Source organism: Mauremys mutica, chromosome 10 (assembly GCF_020497125.1).
Source record: "Mauremys mutica isolate MM-2020 ecotype Southern chromosome 10, ASM2049712v1, whole genome shotgun sequence".
Lineage (NCBI taxonomy): Eukaryota > Metazoa > Chordata > Testudines > Geoemydidae > Mauremys > Mauremys mutica.
In genome coordinates, this window is record NC_059081.1 from 87,462,788 (window position 1) to 87,484,612 (window position 21,825).

Genomic DNA, 21,825 nt, shown 5'->3' on the forward strand with positions numbered 1-21,825 from the left:
AAGAGCATAAACTCTGGTACGTCCGATGTAGAAGTATAATACGACAGATCAAGAAAGAATTCGAAGAGCATCTAGCTAAGAACACAAAAACTAACAGCAACAAAATTTTAAGTACATCAGAAACAGGAGGCCTGCCAAATAGGGGGTGAGGCCACTAGGTGATGGATAGACTAAAGAAGCACTCGGGGAAGACAAGGCTATTTGGAGAAGCTAAATAAATTATTTGCATACATTTTCACCCTAGAGGACATGAGGGAGATTCCCACACCCAAGCCAGGAAAATTGTTTGAAACTATAGTAAAGAACAAGATTGTCAGACACATAGCTGAACATAATTTGTTGGGGAAGAGTCAACGTGGTGTTTGAAAAGGGAAATCATGCCTCCCCAATCTACTAGAATTCTTTGAAGGGGTCAACAAGCATGTGGACAAGGGGGATCCAGTGGATATAGTGTCCTTAGATTTTCAGAAAGCCTTTGACAAGGTCCCTCACCAAAGGCTCTTAAGCAAAGTAAGCAGTCATGGGATAAGAAGGAAGGTCCTCTCATGGATTGATAAATGGTTAAAAGATAGGAACCAAAGGGTAGGAATAAATGGTCAGTTTTCAGAATGGAGAGAGATAAGTAGTTGTGTCCCCCAGTGGTCTGTTCTGGGACCAGCCTTATTCAATATATTCATAAGTGATCTGGAAAAAGGGGTAAACATTGAGGTGGCAAAATTGGCAAATGATACAAAATTACTCAAGATAGTTAAGTCCAAAGCAAACTAAAAAGAGTTACAAAGGCATTTCACAAAACTGGTTGACTGGGTGACAAAATGGTAGGTGAATTGCAGTGTTAATAAGTGCAAAGTAATGCACATAGGAAAAAATAATCCCAACTATACGTATAAAATGATGGGGTCTAAATTAGCTGCTACCACTCAAGAAAGAGATCTTGGAGTCATTGTGGGTAGTTCTCTGAGAACATCCACTCAGTGTGCTGCGGTAGTCAAAAAAAGATAACAGACTATTAGGAACCATTAGAAAATGATGGATAATAAAACAGAAAATGTCATAATCATAGAATCATAGACTATCAGGGTTGGAAGGGACCTCAGGAGGTATCTAGTCCAACCCCCTGCTCAAAGCAGGACCAATCCCCACCTAAATCATCCCAGCCAGGGCTTCATCAAGGCTGACTTTAAAAACCTCTAAGGAAGGAGATTCCACCAAATGCCACTGTATAAATCCATGGTACACCCACACCTGGAATACTGCGTGCAGTTCTGGTCACCCCATCTCAGAAAAGATCAGAATTAGAAAGGTGCAGAGAAAGGCGACAGACATGACTAGGAGTATGGAACAGCTTCCGTATGAGGAGAGGTTAAAAAGACTGGGACTGTTCAGAAATGACTAAAGTGGGGGATATGACAGGGGTCTATAAAATCATGAATGATGCGGACACAGTGCATAGGGAAGTGTTATTTACCCCTTCACATAACACAAGAACCAGGGGTCACCCAATGAAATTAATAGGCAGCAAGTTTAAAACAAAAGGCAGCACTTCTTCACACCGCGCACAGTCAGCCTGTGGAACTCATTGCCAGGGAATGTTGTAAAGGCTAAAAGTATAACTGGGTTCACAAAAGAACTAGATCGGTTCATGGAGGATAGGTCCGTCAATGGTTATTAGTTAAGATGGTCAGAGACACGACCCCACGTCCCTAAACCTCTGACTCCCTGAAGCACCTGGCTCTGGCCATGGTTGGAAGACAGACTGTTGGGCTGAATGTACTATCGGTGTGACCCAGTGTGGCCATTCTGATGTACATAGGAATGCACAGAGCCAGGAGGTGTATGCTGAGGACACTGGAACGAAGCATGGCCAGGGTTTTCCACTCCAGTGTCCTTTGTAGCTAGTAGTCCAGCACAGAGTCAGCTGCACCTCTTACCCCCCTGTTTCTGCTCATGTCGTTCCTGCATGGGTGTGCAGACTGAGTGTTTATTCCTTTCCTGCTCTCCCTTTTAGGGCCCGCATGGACGACCTGGCCAGAAGGGGGAAATCGGCTTTCCTGGCAGACCGGTAAGAACTTTTCCTAGCTCGTCTCTGGTGTGTTCCCTGGGTGAGCTGGGTCTGGTGCTCCTTTCCCTAGCCAGCACTGCTCCCATTGCCTCCCTGGCTGAAGGAAGTGGAGACACCCCCATGCTGAGGCTAATAGGGAACACTGACAATGCTGCACAGCTTGCTCAGTTGGAGAACTCTCGCTGTGCTTGTGTTTTCACCAGATGCTCACAAGCAAGCTGAGCAATTGCGATCCTGGGATGCATAAACAGAGCAATCTTGAGTGGGAGTAGAGAGGATATTTTGCCTCTGTATTTGGCACTGGTGCGAACGGTGCTGGAATCCTGTGTCCGGTTCTGGTGCCCACAATTCAGGAAGGATGTTGATAAATTGGAGACGGGTCAGAGAAGATCCACAAAAATGATTAAAAGATTCGAAAACTTGCCTTAGAGTGATAGCCTCCAGGAGCTCCATCTCTGTAGCTTACCAAAGAAAAGGTGAAGGAGTGACTTGATCATAGTCTATAAGTACCTACATGGGAAACAGATATTTAATAACTGGCTCTGCGGTCTAGCCGAGAAAAGCTCGAACACACTCCAATGGCTGGCAGTTGAAGCCAGATAAATGCAGAGTGGAAATAAGGTGTACGTGTATAACAGTGACGGTAATTAACCATTGGAACGATTTACCAAGGGTTACGGTGGATTCTCCAGCACTGACCATTTTTAAACCAACGTCGCCTGTTTTCCTAAGAGCTCTGCTCTGGGAATGACTGTGGGGCAGGTCTCTGGCCTGTGCTGTACAGGAGCTCAAACTGACTGGTCACAGCACTGGTCAGTAGAGCTACATGAACTGGTAGGGCTTGGGGGCTCGTAAACGTCTCCAATTCATTGAGAGCATGTTCCCCTCCCTCCCTGGTGCATTGTCCCTTCTGATTTAGCGAGAGGTGTGCTGCCTAAGAAAGCCCTCCTCGGGTGCAGGGTGTGGTGGTGTGCCATCCGCTGGAGTCGGCACAGTGAGCAGTGTCTACAATAAGTTACTGCATTCTGAACCCTCGGCTTGATGTTTGTCTGCAGGGTCGTCCCAGCATGAATGGGCTGAAGGGCGAGAAAGGGGACCCCGGAGGGCTTGGCTTGCAGGTGAGTGCTGTCCCTGAGGACCATGGCATGCCAGAGGGGCTGCAGCTGGCTTTGGCAATAGCCTGCCACGTTGCCCTGGCGCTGGGCAGAGGGAGAGTCCCTACCCAGAGAGCCAGCTGCCATAGCATAAAGAGGCACCACGCAGATTTAATGAGCGAGAGGGAAGGGCTGGGCTGGAGGGTGGACGGAGGGCAGGGATGCTGGCACGAGCAGTCCAGGGTGGAAAAAGCTTTCAGTGTCCTCAGACCCCCATAGCACGCAAAAGCCCCACAGCCAGCCAATCGGAGTGGAGGTGACGGATTGTGCTGTGGTGATGACCCCTGGATGTTGGTGGCCAGGGCATCCGTCCCGTCCATAGAGATGGCCCTGGGCGCCGGGGAGAGGGCTGGGCTGGGGGGATGGGAACACGCTTGTGCCCACGTTGTCGGCCTGGAGCGTGGTTTGCTTTGTTAAAGGAAACAGGCACTCAGGCCTGTCCCAGCCTAGCTACTGCTGTGCAGGCTCTAGGAGTGGAGGGCCCTGAAGGAAACAGCCGTCAGTCACAGGCGCTCTGCTGTCCTCACCTCGCTGACACGCTACTGGGCGCTGCGTGGCATGTGCCAGCAGAGAGCCAGCCCTGGGCAGAGGGCAGGGGGGAAGGGAGCCGTGATGAATGCCAATGGCCGACTGAAACCCTCGGTCACCCTTTGCTGCCACTGCCACCTCCTCTGGCTTCCCGAGGCCCAGCTCTCCACCACGTTCCGCCTGTGCGGCTGCTCCCCTGCTCCTGGCCACGCTGTGCCCATCTCCAGCCGGCCTGGCAGGCAGGGCTCACTGCTGCTGCCTATATTCAAAACCCTCCATGCACTGGCTCATAACCCCTGCTTCTCCTTGCTCTGCTCCGTTGGCACCAGCCTCGACCTTCCTCTCCTGTGGGCCAACCAGGAGAGTTGGCCCCCTCAGCCTCACTGGCTCCCGTGTCTGCGCTTATTCCCCAGCGAACGTCTGCGATCTCCCTCCCTTAGCCCCACCCCCGGTGCCTTTCTCCATGCCCGTGTTTGTGGTGCAGTGTGACTGTAAGTCTGCACTGACGTTGGCAGCCTCAGGGATTTGGGTACCTGACTTGAGACCCCCGCCCCCCCAGATCCTGATTCTCAGATGGACTGAGCTCCCCGCCACTCCCAGTGACCCTAGCGCAGACCCTCTGAAAACCAGGCCTTCAGTGTCTCTGTTTGGGCATTTGAGGGCAAAGGTGTCCAGGTGCTTCAGGAGATGTGGGTGTCTGCGTACAGCTGTACTGGGCAGAGACCCACAGCGAGGGTCTTAGTGAGTTTGCGGAGGAGTAAACCCCTCAGGCTGACTGAATGAGTCCAACCTCGTGAAGGGAGAACTGGAAGTCCACAGTCAAGGAATTATGATGTGATTGGAATAACAGAGACTTGGTGGGATAACTCAAATGACTGGAGCACTGTCATGGATGGATATAAACTGTTCAGGAAGGACAGGCAGGGCAGAAAAGGTGGGGGGTGGGTTGCGTTGTATGTAAGAGAGCAGTATGACTGCTCAGAGCTCCAGTATGAAACTGCAGAAAAACCTGAGAGTCTCTGGATTAAGTTTAGAAGTGTGAGCAACAAGGGTGATGTCGTGGTGGGAGTCTGCTATAGACTCCCTCTGATGGGTGGATGGGGCTTTCTTCTGGCAACTAACAGAAGTTACTAGATCACAGGCCCTGGTTCTCATAGGGGACTTCAATCACCCCGATATCTGCTGGCAGAGCAATACAGCAGTGCACAGACAATCTAGGGAGTTTTTGGAAAGTGTAGGGGACAATTTCCTGGTGCAAGTGCTGCTCACAAACAGGGAAAAGCTCTTCTTGACCTGCTGCTCACAAACAGGGAAGAAATAGTAGAGGAAGCAATAGTGGATGGGAACCTGGGAGGCAGTGACCATGAGATGGTCGAGTTCAGGATCCTGACACAAGGAAGAAAGGAGAGCAGTAGAACAGAGACCCTGGACTTCAGAAAAGCAGACTTTGACTCCCTCAGGGAGCTGATGGGCAGGATCCCCTGGGAAAATAACATGAGGGGGAAAGGAGTCCAGGAGAGCTGGCTGTATTTTAAAGAATCCTTAGTGAGGTTGCAGGAACAAACCATCCCGATGTGTAGGAAGAATAGTAAATATGGCAGGCGACCAACTTGGCTTAACAGTGAAATCCTTGCTGACCTTAAACACAAAAAAGAAGCTTACAAGAAGTGGAAGACTGGACAAATGACCAGGGAGGAGTATAAAAATATTGCTCAGGCATGCAGGAGTGAAATCAGGAAGGCCAAATCACACTTGGAGTTGCAGCTAGCAAGAGATGTTAAGAGTAATAAGAAAGGTTTCTTCAGGTATGTTAGCAACAAGAAGAAAGTCAAGGAAAGTGTGGGCCCCTTACTGAATGAGGGAGGCAACCTAGTGACAGAGGATGTGGCAAAAGCTAATGTACTCAATGATTTTTTTGCCTCAGTCTTCACAAACAAGGTCAGCTCCCAAACTGCTGCACTGGCCAGCACAGTATGGGGAGAAGGTGACCAGCCCTCTGTGGAGAAAGAAGTGATTCAGGACTATTTAGAAAAGCTGGACGAGCACAAGTCCATGGGGCCGGATGCGCTGCATCCGAGGGTGCTAAAGGAGTTGGCGGATGTGATTGCAGAGCCATTGGCCATTATCTTTGAAAACTCATGGCGATCGGGGGAGGTCCTGGATGACTGGAAAAAGGCTACTGTTGTAGTGCCCATCTTAAAAAAGGGAAGGAGGAGGATCCGGGGAACTACAGGCCAGTCAGCCTCCCCTCAATCCCTGGAAAAATCATGGAGCAGGTCCTCAAGGAATCAATTCTGATGCACTCAGAGGAGAGGAAAGTGATCAGGAACAGTCGGCATGGATTCACCAAGGGCAAGTCATGCCTGACTAACCTAATTGCCTTCTATGACGAGATAACCGGCTCTGTGGATGAGGGGAAAGCTGTGGATGTGCTATTTCTGGACTTTAGCAAAGCTTTTGATACAGTTTCCCACAGTATTCTTGCCAGCAAGTTAAAGAAGTATGGGCTGGATGAATGGACTGTAAGGTGGATAGAAAGCTGGCTAGATAGTCGGGCTCAATGGGAAGCGATCAACGGCTCCATGTCTAGTTGGCAGCTGGTATCAAGTGGAGTGCCCCAAGGGTCAGTCCTGGGGCCGGTTTTGTTCAATATCTTCATTAACGATCTGGAGGATGGTGTGGACTGCACCCTCAGCAAGTTTGTAGATGACACTAAACTGGGAGGAATGGTAGATAGGCTGAAGGGTAGGGATAGGATACAGAAGGACCTAGACAAATTAGAGGATTGGGCCAAAAGAAACCTGATGAGGTTCAACAAGGACAAGTGCAGAGTCCTGCACTTAGGACGGAAGAATCCCATGCACTGCTACAGACTAGGGACCGAATGGCTGGGCAGCAGTTCTGCAGAAAAGGACCTAGGGGTTACAGTGGACGAGAAGCTGGATATGAGTCAAGTGTGCCCTTGTTGCCAAGAAGGCTAACAGCATTTTGGGCTGTATAAGTAGGAGCATTGCCAGCAGATCGAGGGACATGATCATTCTCCTCTATTTGGCGTTGGTGAGGCCTCATCTGGAGTACTGTGTCCAGTTTTGGGACCCACACTTCAAGAAGAATGTGGAAAAATTAGGAGTCCAGCGGAGGGCAACAAAAATGATTAGGGGGCTGGAGCACATGACCTACGAGGAGAGGCTGAGGGAACTGGGATTGTTTAGTCTGCAGAAGAGAAGAATGAGGGGGGATTTGATAGCTGCTTTCAACTACCTGAAAGGAGGTTTCAAAGAGGATGGATCTAGACTGTTCTCAGTGGTGGCAGACGACAGAACAAGGAGAAATGGTCTCAAGTTGCAGTGTGGGAGGTCTAGGTTGGATATTAGGAAACACTATTTCACTAGTAGGGTGGTGAAGCACTGGAATGGGTTCCCTAGGGAGGTGGTGGAATCTCCTTCCTTAGAGGTTTTTGAGGCCCGGCTTGACAAAGCCCTGGCTGGGATGATTTAGTTGGGAATTGGTCCTGCTTTGAGCAGGGGGTTGGACTAGATACCTCCTGAGGTCCCTTCCAACCCTGATACTCTATGATTCTATGAAACACAATGAACTCTTTCCTCTCTCTGCAGGGTCCCCCAGGTCCCCCCGGGCCCCCAGGCGCCCCTGGCAGTGCAGTGTCCGTCTACGACAGTAACGTAAGTAACGGTCTTGGCACGTCATCACGCCATGCTCTGGGGTAGGGGTCACATAATGGCCAGGGCCATGAAAGATGTTCCCGATGTTTACTGCCCCGTTTACTTGGCGGCACACACGCAGCTGGGCACAGGGGGGCGCTTTCACCAGGCAGGCATGTCCAGGAGCACCTATCCCCTGAGCACAACTGGGAAGGGTGGCTAACAGGCAGTGCGCTCGGGAGCTGTTGAAGGGTGGCAGCCTGAGCGCGTGCTGCACACTGGGAAGACGCATGCCCAATAGCTAGCTTGTCTCGCGGGGTCGTCCAGCCAGAGAAAGAGCCTCTTTCCCAAAGCACTTTGCAGAAGGTGCCAGGCCCAGCTCCCCAGAGCAGTGAGCTGCATGTCCTGGGGCCCAGGAGCCCCCATTTATTTCTCTGTCTTGCTCAACAACTTCAGGGTAAATCCACCTAGAAACAGGACCAGCCAAGCACCCCCATGCCTGCTCAGCAACGGGGTGGTGGGAGCATGGAGCCTGCCATCCCCTTTAGCGGCTGAGCAAAGCTTTCCCCAGGGCTGGGTTGGTCAGGGGCTGTGTGGGGCTGGGCAGTGGCTGTTCATGGCAGTCTGTCACTGGTTTAGCCTTGCAGGCACCGTGCAGTCCTAAACCCCGAGTAAGCAAATACCCAACCCTGCTCTGAAACCCAACAGTGAAATCTAGGCCCAGATTCTCCCCCCACCCACACTGGGCAGCCCCACTGACTTCACCAGGACTGCGCGCAGCGTGTGGGACTGTGCAGATGGCAGGATCTTGGACTTTATCGGATGGAGCATGTGACCTTGTGCCCACTCCCAGCGATCATGCTAATGAGGTGGATGGTTTGTGTCACAGAACGTCTGCATTGGGAGGAACCAGTGAGCTCTGCTTGCTGGCAGCAAGAGGGGAGGTTCTGTGCACATGCTTCGCATGTGGTCTAACATAGCATCATTGGGGAGACCTTGGCTGTAGAACGTGCCAGGCCCTGGGGCAGCGGGGCAGAATGCCTGGCAAGTGTGCTTTGTTTTAAAGCGATGCGATTTCTGTCTTTTCAGGCATTTAGTGAGTCGGGCCCTCCCGGCCCTCCAGGATTGCCTGGTAAGGATGATGCTAGTGCTGGGGCTTTCTGCAGCAACGGGGGAAGGAAATCAGAGCTTGTCCGATGAACCTTTTGTGATGATGTGGCCCTGAACGGCTTTGGAGATCTTAGCATGGCCGTGAGGAAGGGTGGGGTTTTAGGAAGCTCCAAGCAGGAGATACAAACCGGGGGCTTGTTTGCAATGCCTGGTTACCCTTGTCCTGGATTCTACAGTGCTGGGTGCTATGGGAAGTCTAAGCTGGCGATGGGATAATGGAGCCCTTCATTACTGAGTTGTGCCATGCTGTAACCTTCACTGATAAGGCTGGGCAGGGAACGGGGCTGGTCCCGCAAAGAGGAACAAATCCTTCATTTTAATCGCAATTTCAGCTTTTCAGTGAAGAGATGAAACCCAAAATGTTGTGACTGGAAACTGAAATATCCAAGTTGAAATATTTCAGGTGCCAGTTTTCACGCGTTTGGGTTTTTTGATGAGAAGTTGACATTTTCCGTGGCAAGCAGACACTTGCTGCAAAAGCTTTCATGACCTCAGAAACCCAGGTTTCCATTGAAAACAGTTTTGATGAAAAGTTTTCCACAAACCCTACTTCCTGAGTAACCCAGGATGTGATGGCTGTATCTCTCCCCCGGCTATGGCATCTTACCCCCCGGTAGGGCCTGACTAACGTGACTTGGTAAGCTCCCTCCCGTGGTCGGTCTAGCTGGGGAGCTGCCTAGCACACCCTTGCTCGCTGTTAGGGATAATGCTGGGTGTGGGCAGTGCTAGTTAGCCTCCGTCGTTCTAGCTGCAAATGGAGATCGTTGCTGCTGGCTCCCAGTGGAGGGCTATGGCTCGTGTGGTGAGAGATCCTGCCATTACCTCCTGGTTCAGGCGGGAAGAAGCTAGGAAGCCCACCTCCAGCATGTGTGTTTTCTGCCTTAGCACTTGGACCCCACCAGAGCTCTGTTCTTTGCCCGGTTGTTTCTCTCGCTGCCAGGGGAGTTGACTGTACATGTGAACCACTCTGCCTCTTCCGGAGCTCAGGAGGGGACTATTTTGTTTTCATATCTCTTGCTGGCCAGTAGAAATGTGCAGCATGGTTGCTTTAGCATATGGCCAAGTAGCGTCACCCCGCGTGGCAACGGCTGTGCAGTCCCCCACACCTCTAATGGGAGGTGTTTGTGCGGGTGTGTGCTGCCTTCCGGTGTTCAAGCACACTTACCATCCTGTGGTTGCCACTCAGAGGTCAGTGTGCCTGCAGTTACTCCAGGCGTGCCACCCTTCGCCCTGTGCATGTGGTAGGTGAAGTTATAAGCTGCGGTAGTTCCAGCCTCTCTCCTCCAGCTTCACCATTGCCCGAGCAGTGTTAGGCTAAGGCTGGTGCTTTCTTTTGTCAGGCTACCAGGGTGCCCCAGGACAAAAGGGTGAACGAGGCGAGACAGGCGCCCCAGGGCCCCCAGGTAAGTGAGCACATCCCTGATCTTCCATCTGCGCTGCGCTGGACTTGGTCCTGCCTCATGGCTCCGCAGTGACGTGTGCGCAAGACCATGCTGACCAGGGGGCAGGAATAGCTCAGTGGTTTGAGCATTGGCCTGCTAAACCCAGAGTTGTGAGTTCAATCCTTGAGGGGGCCATTTAGGGAACTGACGTAAAAATCTGTCTGGGGATTGGTCCTGCTCTGAGCAGGGGGTTGGACTAGATGGCCTCCTGAGGTCCCTTCCAACCCTGATATTCTATGATTCTATGAAATCACACCATTTGGCAGTCTCAGCAAAGAGACATGGGTGGCTGAGCTTAGGAGCTGTGCACTCCATGTTCCCTGCCTCGTTCAGGACAGACCTGCTCTGAGGAGGCGTCAGGGCTGTGCAGTGAAGGAGGATGTTGTCTGTAGGACCTGCCTCAATTGTTGCAGAAGTGGACGGTGTGCCATGAATGAGGCAGGGCTGGCAGAGAAATGATGGTCTTGTGAGGAAGGCAGTTGAATGCTGCCCTGGAGAACTGGATTCTATCCCTGCCTCTGCCACAGAGTTCCTGTGTGATGCTGGGCAGGGAGCACCGTCCCGCCTGAGGAAACAATAGCATGTCATGAAAGACTATATCCCAATGCACACAAAGGGCAGAGTCATGTTCCCATGGGCAGCCTTCATTCCGGCCTTTCCTGCCTGCAGGGTGCTTGACTTTGCACCTTAATAATGTTCTAGTAACGGGTTAGAAGGCCCTTGCGGTTGGCGCTAGTCACCCCAGCCTGGCGTGGCGAGCCATTGGTAGCTGTCTGGGGACGAAGCAACCGGGAGAGTCCGGCAGGAAATGTACCAGGACCCTCAGCTGAGGGATTTAACGGTGCCCGCTAGCCACTCTTGACTCTGTTCCTGTCTCTTTGCAGGCCAGTTCCCCTATGATCTCAACGAATTTGGTTCCACCTTCCGGGTAAGTGCGTCACCGAGATGGGGGCTGCCCCCTGGGACTCAGCGGGACTGCTGCCATGAGGACATGAGGAGCACACGGAGCCTTGGCAGGAGTCACAGGGGGCATCCCCAGCTGCCGTGGCACACGCGGAGCCCGTTGTGCTGTGGCTGCAGGGCAAGGCTGGCGTGGCTCAACCGCCCAGCTCCAGTGCTGTGACCCCCAGAAGTGAAGCCCATGAATATCCGGGTGGCCCCGTGTGTTAAGGGCACTTGGCCGGTGTGTGCAGTGGTGAGCTGCTCGCCACTGCTGCAGGCTGAGCACCCCTTGGGCGCCCTGCAGAGGGCAGTCCCGGTAACTCCCTGGAGCTGGCGCGCTCTGCTTGTCTGTCCCCACAGAGCATGCACCACCCAGGCGCTGCAGGGACAGACGGCGCAGCCTTTGCCCTGCCCTCCAGGGCATGTGTCCCAGCACCCCTCCCTCAGGGGCTGTGCTTGTCCTGTCCTGGCCTGGCCAGGCAGCGGGGCGTGGGAAGGCCCTGTGGGCAGGAGTTCACAGCGCCCCGTTCCTTGGGGGGTGGCGATAGGGTTGGGGACATCGGGCAGCCCAGACTAATGTCAGTCCCCTTCGGCAGGGCGGAAAAGGAGATCGGGGGGACCCTGGACTGAAAGGAGAGAAGGGGGAGCCCGGCGAGGGAGGACTGTATGGACCAAGCGTCTCTGGACCTCCAGGTCCTCAGGGCTATCCTGGCCTTCCGGTGAGGTGCCGCTGTTGGCAAGGGGATGGGGATGGGGTGGGCACACCTGGGCAGGGTGACGGAGAGTTTGATGGGGCAGCCAGCGCTGTGGCCCTCCCCAGGGGGGTGTCTAAAGGGAGGGGTCAGTGTCCCATGGAAGGGGTTCCCTGAGCCAGATGGGACTGACCACAGAGCCAACCGGACGCCCAATGCCCAGGGAGAAAAGCCTCACAAGCGAGCGGTTCCAGTGGGGCCAGCAAGCGCCCGGCATCCTCAGGGGGGAGGGTCAGCAAGGGGGAAGCAAGCGCCTGGCATCCTGGGGGCGGGGGGTGCAGGGGCTGGGGGTGCTGTGTGGGGGTGCTGTGTGGGGTGGGTTGAGTGGTTGTGTGTCTTAACCTGAAAAAGACTCTCCCTTGTGCATCCCCAGGGTCCCAAGGGGGACAGCATTAGAGGCCTGCCCGGCCCCCCAGGGCCTCAGGGACCCCCTGGCATTGGGTACGAGGGGCGGCAGGGTCCCCCTGGGCCTCCCGGGCCTCCCGGGCCCCCCTCCTTTCCAGGACCCCACAGACAAAGTGAGTATGTGGCCAGGAAGTCATCTCTGTGCCCTTCCCCATGCGCTGCCTCCCCACGTGTTCCTGCCCCTTGCGTCCCACCCACCCCCACCAGGCCTGAGAGCTGCCTGGTTACTGAGGTGCTAACCCCCCCTGAGTGCCAGCCTGTTCTTCCTTCCAGCTGTCAGCATCCCTGGCCCACCTGGCCCGCCAGGGCCACCGGGACCTCCAGGGACCAGCGGGTCGTTGACCTCTTCTGGGGTAAGGCAGGGCACGCGGGGAGGGGACAGGTGGCGTGTGCGGTCTGTGAGCAGGGTGCCCAGGGCTGCCCTCAGGGGGACAGCAGTCCCGGGGGAGGGTGGGGGCAGTGCAGTGGGGAGACCCAGACACAAGCCCTAGGAGGAGAGTTCAGAGATCTGCCCCCTGGAGGAATATCCCGGGTGAAGGGCAGAGCGGGATCCAGATCGAGGCCCCAGAGGAGCGGGAGAGGCCAGGCCGTAGCGTTGCCAGGGGTGGCACTAGTCAGAGAATCAGTGCCCTCTGCTTAGTGCCGGCCGGGCCGGCCAGGGGGCTGCCTGTGGCCTGGGCACTGAGCGCAAAGCCAGCGATACCCGCTGTGGGAGCTGGGCTGTGATCCACGACAGCCAGGGCAAGAGGAGAGCCACGTGGGAAGGACCGGCAGAGACCAGGGGACCACAAGCCCCCTGCCGTAGGGCTCCTGGAGCTGAGGGCACTGTGCACGTGAGGGGGATCTGTGCAGACCCGCTGCGTTTATCCAAGGGGGGGGGACTGTAAGTACCTACCCCCGGGAGATTCGTGAGCGCAGAGGGCTCTCCAGTCGAGACGCCCCCCTGCCTGGGAGCTGCAGCGAGAAACGAGGGGCCGATTTTTAGCAGTGAGGGTTACTCAACCCTTGGCCCAGCTTATCTAGGGAGGCGGCGGGTCCTTCCTGTGTGAGTGCAGCGTGGCTGCAAGAGTGCTTCCTCTGCAGTGCCACTCTGTGCCAGGAGCGCCCCGTGTCTCTGCAGCAGGCCACGCTGCCCATTGTGAGAGGCAGGTATCCGCCATCCTGCCGAGAAGAGCAGTGGAAGCTGTGGAGACTCATAGGTGGAAGTACTCATAGGTGGGAAGAGCCAGACAGGGCTGTTCAGCGCAGAGAGGAGACTGGGGGCGAGGGGTCGTTGTAACTAGATCTAAACCAGTGGCATGGGGAAGGCCAGGCAGGAGGCCCTCCTCAGCAAAACAAGGAGATATCAGTAAAATAGGTGGGCAGCTAATCTTAAACTGACAAAATAAAATGAATTCACCTGAGGCAGAATTACCCTGTGGAACTCAGGGCTACAAGATATTACAGAGACAGATGCCGGGTTCAGAAAGGGGTTAGGCCACTGTAGGAGTAGCAGCATGCACACTTACCATGTACCAGGGGAATCGGCTCTCATGCCAAGAGATACAGCAGCCACTATATCCCTGAGCTTAGGAAGGGGCCTTCCCCAGGGCAGGTGATGGCAGAATTGTGCAGGAGTTTCACGCTGTTCCCTAAAGCATCTGGCCGCTGTCCTGGCCAGGGCCCTGCTCTAGCACCAGTGCTCTGATGCAGAACCCAGGGTCTGAAGGGCTGGAGTCACCCAGCGTCCAGCGGACGGGCCTCCGTTAGGGTTGATCTCTGAGCCCTTTGATGCCGGAGCACTAAGCATGCCAGTGCTCATGGGCCCTCTGCTGCTGAACCCCGCGCAGTCAGAGCCCGTTTCATGGCGTTCTCCGGCCTCTCCTCCGAGTCCATGCCGGAGTCGGGAGCTGTGCAGCGGAGCTGCACTCACACCCGGGGCCAGCGGGAGACAGCCCCTCTCGTACCTCAGTGCTGGGCTGCGGGGGCTCCTCCTGTTGTGGCACCCAGGCCTTTCCTGTGCCTGTGCACTGAGGCTTGTGTCCCCCAGCAGCTGCGGATCTTGCCGGCATATCAGTCCATGCTGAGCACGGCTCAGGAGGTGCCCGAGGGCTGGCTGATCTTCGTACAGGACAGAGAAGAGCTGTACGTCCGGGTGCGGAGCGGCTTCCGGAGAGTCCGCGTGAGTCTCTGCTGAGCCTGGCAAGGCTACTGGGGAGTGGCTGTGGGTGTCACCTCAGAGAAGGTGCCCGGGAGCATGGCCAGTTGGGGCCTGGGGCTGATGACCGACGTTACGGGGGGATAGGCTGCTGTGTACATACCTGCATCCAGATCTGTCTGCAGAGCACCGCAGGTGTGCCGGGGCCCAGCCAGGACCAGCTCTGTGCCCCTGGCGCTGCCAGGCAAAGGCCCAGTCCTGCACAGCACATGCCCTACGAGCAGCCCTGTGCCGGGCAGGGAAAGACCCACCGTGGATATGGTTGAGCATGTGTCTCTTGTCAGGATCAGGGCCTACGAGTCCAGCCCTGCAGCCTGCTCTGCTTGCACAGACCTCACACCGCGCAGGGGCCTCCTGGGCATTTCCAGCAGCAGGAGCTGGGCCTGGTGCCTGTCCAGCCGTGGGCAGAGGCGAGATCGGAAGACCTCTGCCCATCGAGCTCCCATATAAACAGTGCAGGGTCACCCTGTGAGCTGGGCAGAATGGGGATGAGATGAGCCCTGGCCATTCTCTGCTGACAGGCTCAGGCAGGCTGAACGAGGGCTGGGCATGAGACTGGCACATAGCAGATCCTTGGGAAGAGCCCCAGAAACCGAGCCTGGCAGTGCCTGTTCTGTGTGCCAAGGGGAGCAAACAGCACAGGGGCAGGAGCCATTTCCCATGCATGGGGCTCTCCTGGCGCCTATGGCCAAGCCTGTTCCTGGCGCTCCCTGCACCCAGCGTGTGGGGGCTGGGGCGGTTTGATGGGGAGGGCAGGTTGGATTTAGTGCCGCCGCTGCTCCCAGGCTTGGTTTGCCAGAGCCGATGGCGAGAAGGGCACCCCCAGCCCTGTCCCTTGGGGATTAATGACACGCAGCTAGTGGGGGGGTGCCCACGCCAGGCCTTCTCAGCAAACTCATCTGGCTCCCTTGGCTGGGAAGCGGGGATGGCGGGGGCCCCTCTGGGCTGCGGGCGAGGCAGGCGTTGTTCCCAAGCCGGCACTGGGAGGGAAGCACGGGTCGGATGGGCACAGTGCCGGAATGCCGCCCGGCCGTGGGGCTGGCACAATTCTTCTCTCCAGGGACGGGAGTGAATGCTCTTTAGAAGCCCTCTACCGTCCCCCAGCGTGGCAGCCCCCCCAGCCCCCTTCCAGATCGCTCCTGCTGGAGTCACGCCCCTTCCTGCCAGAGCCCCTGGCACTGCTGGGCCACTCACAGCCCCAGTGAGCATTGGCAGCCTCTTCCGCCTTCCAGCTCTGGGAGTCTGGTCTCCCACCCCCTCAGGGACACCCCCCACCACTGGGAATCCCCACACACACCCCACCCGCTCAGGGACACCCCCACCACTGGGAATCCCCCCCACACACCCCACCCGCTCCGGGACACCCCCACCACTGGGAATCCCCACACACACCCCACCCGCTCCGGGACACCCCCACCACTGGGAATCCCCACACACACCCCACCCGCTCCGGGACACCCCCACCACTGGGAATCCCCACACACACCCCACCCGCTCAGGAACACCACCACCACTGGGAATCCCCACACACACCCCACCCGCTCAGGGACACCCCCACCACTGGGAATCCCCCCACACACCCCACCCGCTCAGGGACACCCGCCGCACTGGGAATCCCCCCCACACACCCCACCCCCTCAGGGACACCCCCACCACTGGGAATCCCCCCACACACCCCACCCCCTCAGGGACACCCCCCACCACTGGGAATCCCCCCACACACCCCACCTGCTCAGGGACACCCCCCACCACTGGGAATCCCCCCACACACCCCACCCGCTCCGGGACACCCGCCGCACTGGGAATCCCCCCACACACCCCATCCGCTCAGGGACACCCGCCGCACTGGGAATCCCCCCACACACACTCAGGGACCCCCCATGGGGAATCCCACACACACCGCACCGGCTCAGGGACCTCCCTTCCACGGGGACTCTCCCCACACAGTGAGCACATGCTGAGCTGTAGCCCCACGCGAGGGATTTCTGGCGCAGGCTCAAGGGGGGTCTGTGGTGAAGCCTGTGCTGTGTGGAGCTGAAGCATGCTGCCTGCCTCTCGCTCCTCCACACACCCTGGCGCCCCCTGACACGGGGTGATCACTGGGCCACAGCCGCCCGCCAGCTGCTTGGGAATGGCCCCCAAAATCTTTTCCTTTCCTGACCGTTCTCACTGGTTCGGTGTGGCTGTCCCTGCAGTCTGGACCCTGGCTCTGCCTGGCCAGAGAGTAATTGAGCCTCCTTGCTTTGTTTCAGCTGGAGGAACACACTTCCATCTCCAGCCCCGGGCTGGTAAGTGAGCCCTTCTCTCCCCCCCCCCCCGAGAGCTGTGCGCTCAGGCCCACGGAGCGCGACTCTGCTCGGCAAAGCCAGGGGTCTGTCCCCCGGCTGGCCGGAGCTGCTCGCCCGCCCCCGTGGCTGGGCAGTGAGCATCGCGCTCTCTCACGACAGGACAACGAAGTGTACGACAAGCCGCCAAGTGTCCACTACTCGCATGGCGGCACTGCCTCCTCCGGCTTCCCGCACCCACGCCGAGAGCACAACCCCTCCTCCACAGCCCGGCCCTGGCGAGCGGACGACAGCATCGCCAACCACCACCGCCTTCCCGACCACTCGCCCCACGGCGCCCAGCCCCAGCAAGAGCCACTGGACAGCTTCTCCCCAAATCGCCGGGGGGAGAGCACCCCCGCTGCCATTCACAGGCACCATGACTTCCAGCCCGCCGTGAGTACTGCCCAGCCACGGCTGCCCCCGCCGAGCGAGAGCAGAGCTGTGCACGGCCCAAGGAGTCCGTGCCCCAAGCCAACCTATTGCAGCGCAACACAGGCAGTGTATGGAACGAGGCAGCTGGGCCCAAACGGGGGGCGGTGTCCCTGGGAAGAGTGAGAGGAAACGGCCCCCCGGGGTGTGCAGTCACCTGCACTCAGGCTGAGAGCACGCGCCAAAGCCAAGGGTCATGCTCAGCTCTACCATGCACCCTTTCTTCCAGCACTGCCCGGCCTGCCAGCCCCGATCCCTGTCAGGCAGATAGCACGTTGGCTGGCACGGGGCAGGGACGCTGGTTCTGGGGTGCTGCTGTTACTGGCTGGGCACACCCAGGATATCAGGCTTAGTTCCCGTGAGCATTCCCTGCATGCTGCAGAGATGCTGCTGGTAGCACTGGAGGAGGTGACCTCTGGAGGAGGAGGAGCTACGTTGGGGCTTTCCCTGGAGCAGGTGCCGTTGCCGGCTCCCCATCTCTGCATGGCGACTGGCGGGTGAGGGCAGCGGCTCTGTGGGTGAGGGCAAGATGCCGATTACCGCTGGCCACAGCACGTTGGGTCCTGTTTGTCTTCTCGTTCCAGCTCCACCTGGTGGCGCTGAACGCGCCGCTGAGCGGCAGCATGCGTGGCATCCGTGGCGCCGACTTCCAGTGCTTCCAGCAGGCCCGGGCAGTCGGGCTGATGGGCACATTCCGAGCCTTCCTGTCCTCCCGGCTGCAAGACCTGTACAGCATTGTGCGCAGGGCCGACCGGAGCGGGGTGCCCATCGTCAACCTCCGGGTACGCCCTGGGCTTAGCCTGTTAGCACTCGGAGAGGCTGGCTGGAGCAGGGGCCTCTGGCAAAGGTGGACTGCAATTCTCTTCTCCAGCTCTGCCCACACTGGCAGCACCGCTGGGGGCCTGCAATCCTGCTGAGCCCTGGGGCAGTTCAGTGCAGGCAGCACGTGTGCGGGGAGTGCCAGCCCCACTGCATATGTGCCCCCGTCAGGATTTGAGCCCAGACCTCCACAAGCACAGGCCAGTGTGCAAGCGACGCACGCTGCAGACGTGAGTGCTGCCGTGCTCGGTGCAGCAAGCCCACCGTCAGCGCTTGGTGCACCCGTCACCTGGGCAGCAGGGCCTGATCCGACAAGTGGCACCAAGTGCCCTCGCTCCCACAATGGTAGATGGGGATTGGGGCGCTTAGCACCTCTCAGGAAGCATTGGAGCCTCGTGCAGCCCATGGGCAGCCCCGCTTCCCGACGGCCGTCTCTGCTGAGTGCCGGAGAGGCTGGGCTCCCGTGCATCTCTCGCGGGGAGTGGGGCTCTGGTTGCTTTCCCAGCAGACACTGTTGCTGCGGTGCTGTGACTAGTTTTTCCTCCCAAAGGATGAAGTGCTGTTTAACAATTGGGAGGCGCTGTTCTCGGGCGCAGAGGCTCAGTTCCGAGCTGGTGTTCGCATCCTCTCGTTTGACGGAAGAGATGTACTGAGAGACTCTGCGTGGTAGGTGTCCCAGAACGGCTGCCTCCTGCCGCTGCAGGGAGTGACCCAGTGCTGTGCAGCTGCGGGGTCCCCATGGCACGGGGGTCCCTTTCGGGCTGGCATTGAAGGGGACGGGGTTTCATGATTCCCAGCCAGCATCACGGGAGGCAAGTGAATGCCGTGGGGAGAAGCTGCTGGCTCTGCCAGGAATGATCTGTCTACTGTAGGAACAGTGCATGTGAAAATGGCTTGTTAGCCTCCCAGGGCAGGTCCTGGGCTCCTCGCTGGGCACAAGGCCACCTCCTGGCTGAGTGCAGTGTCAGGTACTGGGGTTAGCCTGTGTGCTAGGTGGTTCTGGGCCCCGTTCCCCTGTACAGGCTTGGACTGCATGTTACTCCCCGGATCTGCCCTGCGTGTGCGGAAGCAGAGCCGTGATGGCTAGCAGGGGGAGATGACTCCTGCGAGGTGCCCGCAGTCACCAAGCTGGGCAGGGGGGCAGACCCTTTGTGTAACCAGCAGCGACCGGTAACCGGGGCAAGGAAGAGTGAGGGAGCAGATCTCCTTGGCCTGGGGGTTGTAAGTTCTCTGGCTAGTGCCTCGGTCTCCCTGGCTCAAAGAGGGCCAGGTGAACGCTGGGCCAGCCTTCCTGCCTGGATGGCACGGCCTTGTCCAGCCAGCCAGGCTCCCCTCTGTGTGGGAGAACTGCCAGGGAGGGAGCTCACCTCAGGGCCTCTCTTGGCTTTGTTGGTGGAAATGGAGGGATTTGCCAGGTCGCTGTCCTGGGGGGTTGGATGTGGTGGGGGCTCCGTGCGAACGAGTGACACACGCTGAGCAGGGGGGCTCCGTGCTGGGCTGCTCTGGAAACTCCGGTTTCCAGCCTCCCTCCCCAGGGCAGGTTTGATCCCATCCCCCCTCCACACAGTCACGGTCATGGTGGGGTTTTGTGTTTCGTTGCCACCCAGGAAGCTGCAGGGAGGGAGCACTGGTATCTCCGGCCTAGCCTGCTGCTCCTGCAAGGCAGGCCAGGGGTTGGTTGCAGGGGGGGGTCTCTTGGCAAACCGTGCCACTCCAGCCGTTGCTCATGCCCCGGGGCTTGGCAGTGAGCTGTTGCCTTGTACTGCAGGCCTCAGAAGAATGTCTGGCACGGCTCTGACGCCAAGGGCCACCGGCTCACAGAGAGCTACTGCGAGACATGGAGGACGGACGATGACGTGGTGACGGGCCAAGCCTCCTCGCTGGCCTCGGGGAAGCTCCTGGAGCAGAAGGTGAGCAGCTGCCGGAATGCCTTCATCGTCCTGTGTATCGAGAACAGCTTCATGACCTCTTCCAAAAAGTGACCTGCCCCCCCCCGCGCCTCGCAGCACAGAGAGGGACCCCAGCGGGGCAGCCGCTTCCCCCTTCACACAGCCATTCCCAGAGAAGCAGATGAAAAGCCAAAGAGTGTTGAGTTAGTTTGAAATGCCAGCCCGGTGCTGGCCAGCATCTGGAGGGCTGAGCCGACTGGCTGTCCTGGCCATCTCCTCGTCTCCGGTGTACACGCAGTGGGTCTCTCTTTTAATCCCCCTCATATTTAACCAGGTTAGTTGTATTCTTGGGTGAACTCTGCTTGGTTCCCTGTTTTCCCCCTTGCTAGGACAGTCGTCACAGGGAGGCCCCCGTGGTCCCCACGTGGGGTGCCGGAGCACGAGATGCTCTTCGCTGAGACGGGGAGGCCCAGCGGGAGAGCTGGCTGCACGGCCAGTCCTCGGGCTGTGGGGTGGGTGACGGCCCCAGCTGGACAGCACTCTGGCCTCGTTAGCAGCCGGAGCAGTGCAGGCTGTCACCAACTCAGCTCTGCTGCTCGGTCTGTGACGTCCCAGGGCTTTGCTGTCTGTCGCTGGCCATGCACCCTGCGGGGGCTCAGCTGGGTGAAAGGCCCTGAGTGTCTAGCTGTGTCCCTCTCTGCAGGCTGGCTTCCCCCTCAGCTTAGTCTGATAGCCCCTGGCTTCACCTCCCCTCCTCCATCTGTTCCAGGGCAGCTGGACTGGGACCAGGCTCCCAGCCCCAGGTGCCTCTCAGCTGGCAGTGGGGTTCCTGCTGGCGGAGCCCTGCTCCCCACAGTGGGTGGCGAGAAGTGGGTTCCCCCCATGGCATGGGTAAGCTGTTGGGAGTAGTACTTCAGGAGGGGGCGGCTGTCCTTTGAAAGCACGGTCATTTCCTTGCTGGAAGAACCAAAGGGGTAGTCAAATAGAGGCCGAATCCCCACCCCAACTCTTCTGTGCAGGGCCTTCCCCATTGCAGGACAGTGGCTAGCCGGGGTGGGGAGAGGGGGGGTGCCATTTTAGCAAGTGTCCCCTCCCCACACCTCCCCTGGCTAGCCCAGCCAATCCACACCAAACCCTGGCCGACATGTGCCTTACGCTGGTTAGGGGCAACCGAGAGCAATGCATGCGCTGATGCGGGGAATGAATGTTCTCTCCTTTGCCGGGGGGCGGGGGGAAGGGGCATTTCCTTGAGTGTCCAGAGGGCAGATTAAAAAGTACCTGTTCTAGCAAGCCTGGGTGGCAGGGCCGGGAGGTTGTGTGACCTCCATGAGCATTACCGGGTGGAGACGCTTCTTTGCTGCCATAAAACCCGACTTCCAGAGGGAGCCCCAGCCCCTGACAGGCAAGTCTGAATGTTAGGAGAACGTCTGGATGTGGGATTTAAGGTCCCATACTGCAGCTGAGCATCAGCTCCAGGAGAATGTCCCACCTCAAAGCCAGAAGCCTTCCACACACTTCTATACTCCTCGTGCACCACACTTGTGAAGCACTAATGTCTAAAGGATTTTTTAATCAGTTTTGAAAATCTGAGGTGCTACATTTTTAACTAGCTTCTTATTGTACTGAAATTATTACCATAAAGGCTGTGCAAGTCACACAATTCCTGTTTCTTATTGTCTACTGTATTTGTGTAATTAATGCAATTTAAAGCCTGTGGATTTTTGTTTTTTTGTCAGTTGTGTTCTTTAAACCGTTTTCTAAAGGCACTGAATAAAGGAAAGTCTCCTCTTGTACTCTGTCATGTGGCTGTGAAGAGAGATGTACGGGTGTGAATGCCCTTAAGAAACGCAGGCAGCTGAACTCTGGCTTCCTCCAAGGGGAAGGTCACAGGAACACCTGCATGGAGCAGATCTGAGGTCCGTCTTGTGCAGTGTCGTTCTGGTTTCTGTTAGTCTGGCTGACACCCTGAGACAGGAGATTTACTATCCCTTCCAGAATCTGTCACCATTAGGGCCCTACCAAGGTCATGCCTGTGAAAAACACATCACGG

The 21,825-nt window shown here is 57.2% G+C and overlaps 1 protein-coding gene across 5 annotated transcripts in view; it reads left to right on the top strand.

Annotated features, from left to right (window-relative positions):
• COL18A1 (collagen type XVIII alpha 1 chain) overlaps nucleotides 1-21,573 on the top strand; it is a 282,560-nt gene extending 260,987 nt beyond the window's left edge. For 4 of the 5 annotated variants that reach the window (XM_045032088.1, XM_045032086.1, XM_045032084.1 and 1 more), the window contains 15 exons: nucleotides 2,009-2,062; nucleotides 3,118-3,180; nucleotides 7,359-7,424; nucleotides 8,493-8,535; nucleotides 9,914-9,976; nucleotides 10,900-10,943; nucleotides 11,554-11,676; nucleotides 12,083-12,227; nucleotides 12,388-12,467; nucleotides 14,144-14,275; nucleotides 16,564-16,599; nucleotides 16,759-17,031; nucleotides 17,652-17,849; nucleotides 18,437-18,552; nucleotides 19,655-21,573. In XM_045032088.1, the coding sequence (XP_044888023.1) occupies nucleotides 2,009-2,062; nucleotides 3,118-3,180; nucleotides 7,359-7,424; nucleotides 8,493-8,535; nucleotides 9,914-9,976; nucleotides 10,900-10,943; nucleotides 11,554-11,676; nucleotides 12,083-12,227; nucleotides 12,388-12,467; nucleotides 14,144-14,275; nucleotides 16,564-16,599; nucleotides 16,759-17,031; nucleotides 17,652-17,849; nucleotides 18,437-18,552; nucleotides 19,655-19,868 (1,650 nt within the window). In that variant the 3' untranslated portion in view covers nucleotides 19,869-21,573. The remainder of the gene's footprint in view (nucleotides 1-2,008; nucleotides 2,063-3,117; nucleotides 3,181-7,358; nucleotides 7,425-8,492; nucleotides 8,536-9,913; nucleotides 9,977-10,899; nucleotides 10,944-11,553; nucleotides 11,677-12,082; nucleotides 12,228-12,387; nucleotides 12,468-14,143; nucleotides 14,276-16,563; nucleotides 16,600-16,758; nucleotides 17,032-17,651; nucleotides 17,850-18,436; nucleotides 18,553-19,654) is intronic. The other variant, XM_045032085.1, reaches the window with a different exon arrangement.
• The last annotated feature ends 252 nt before the right edge of the window (nucleotides 21,574-21,825 follow it).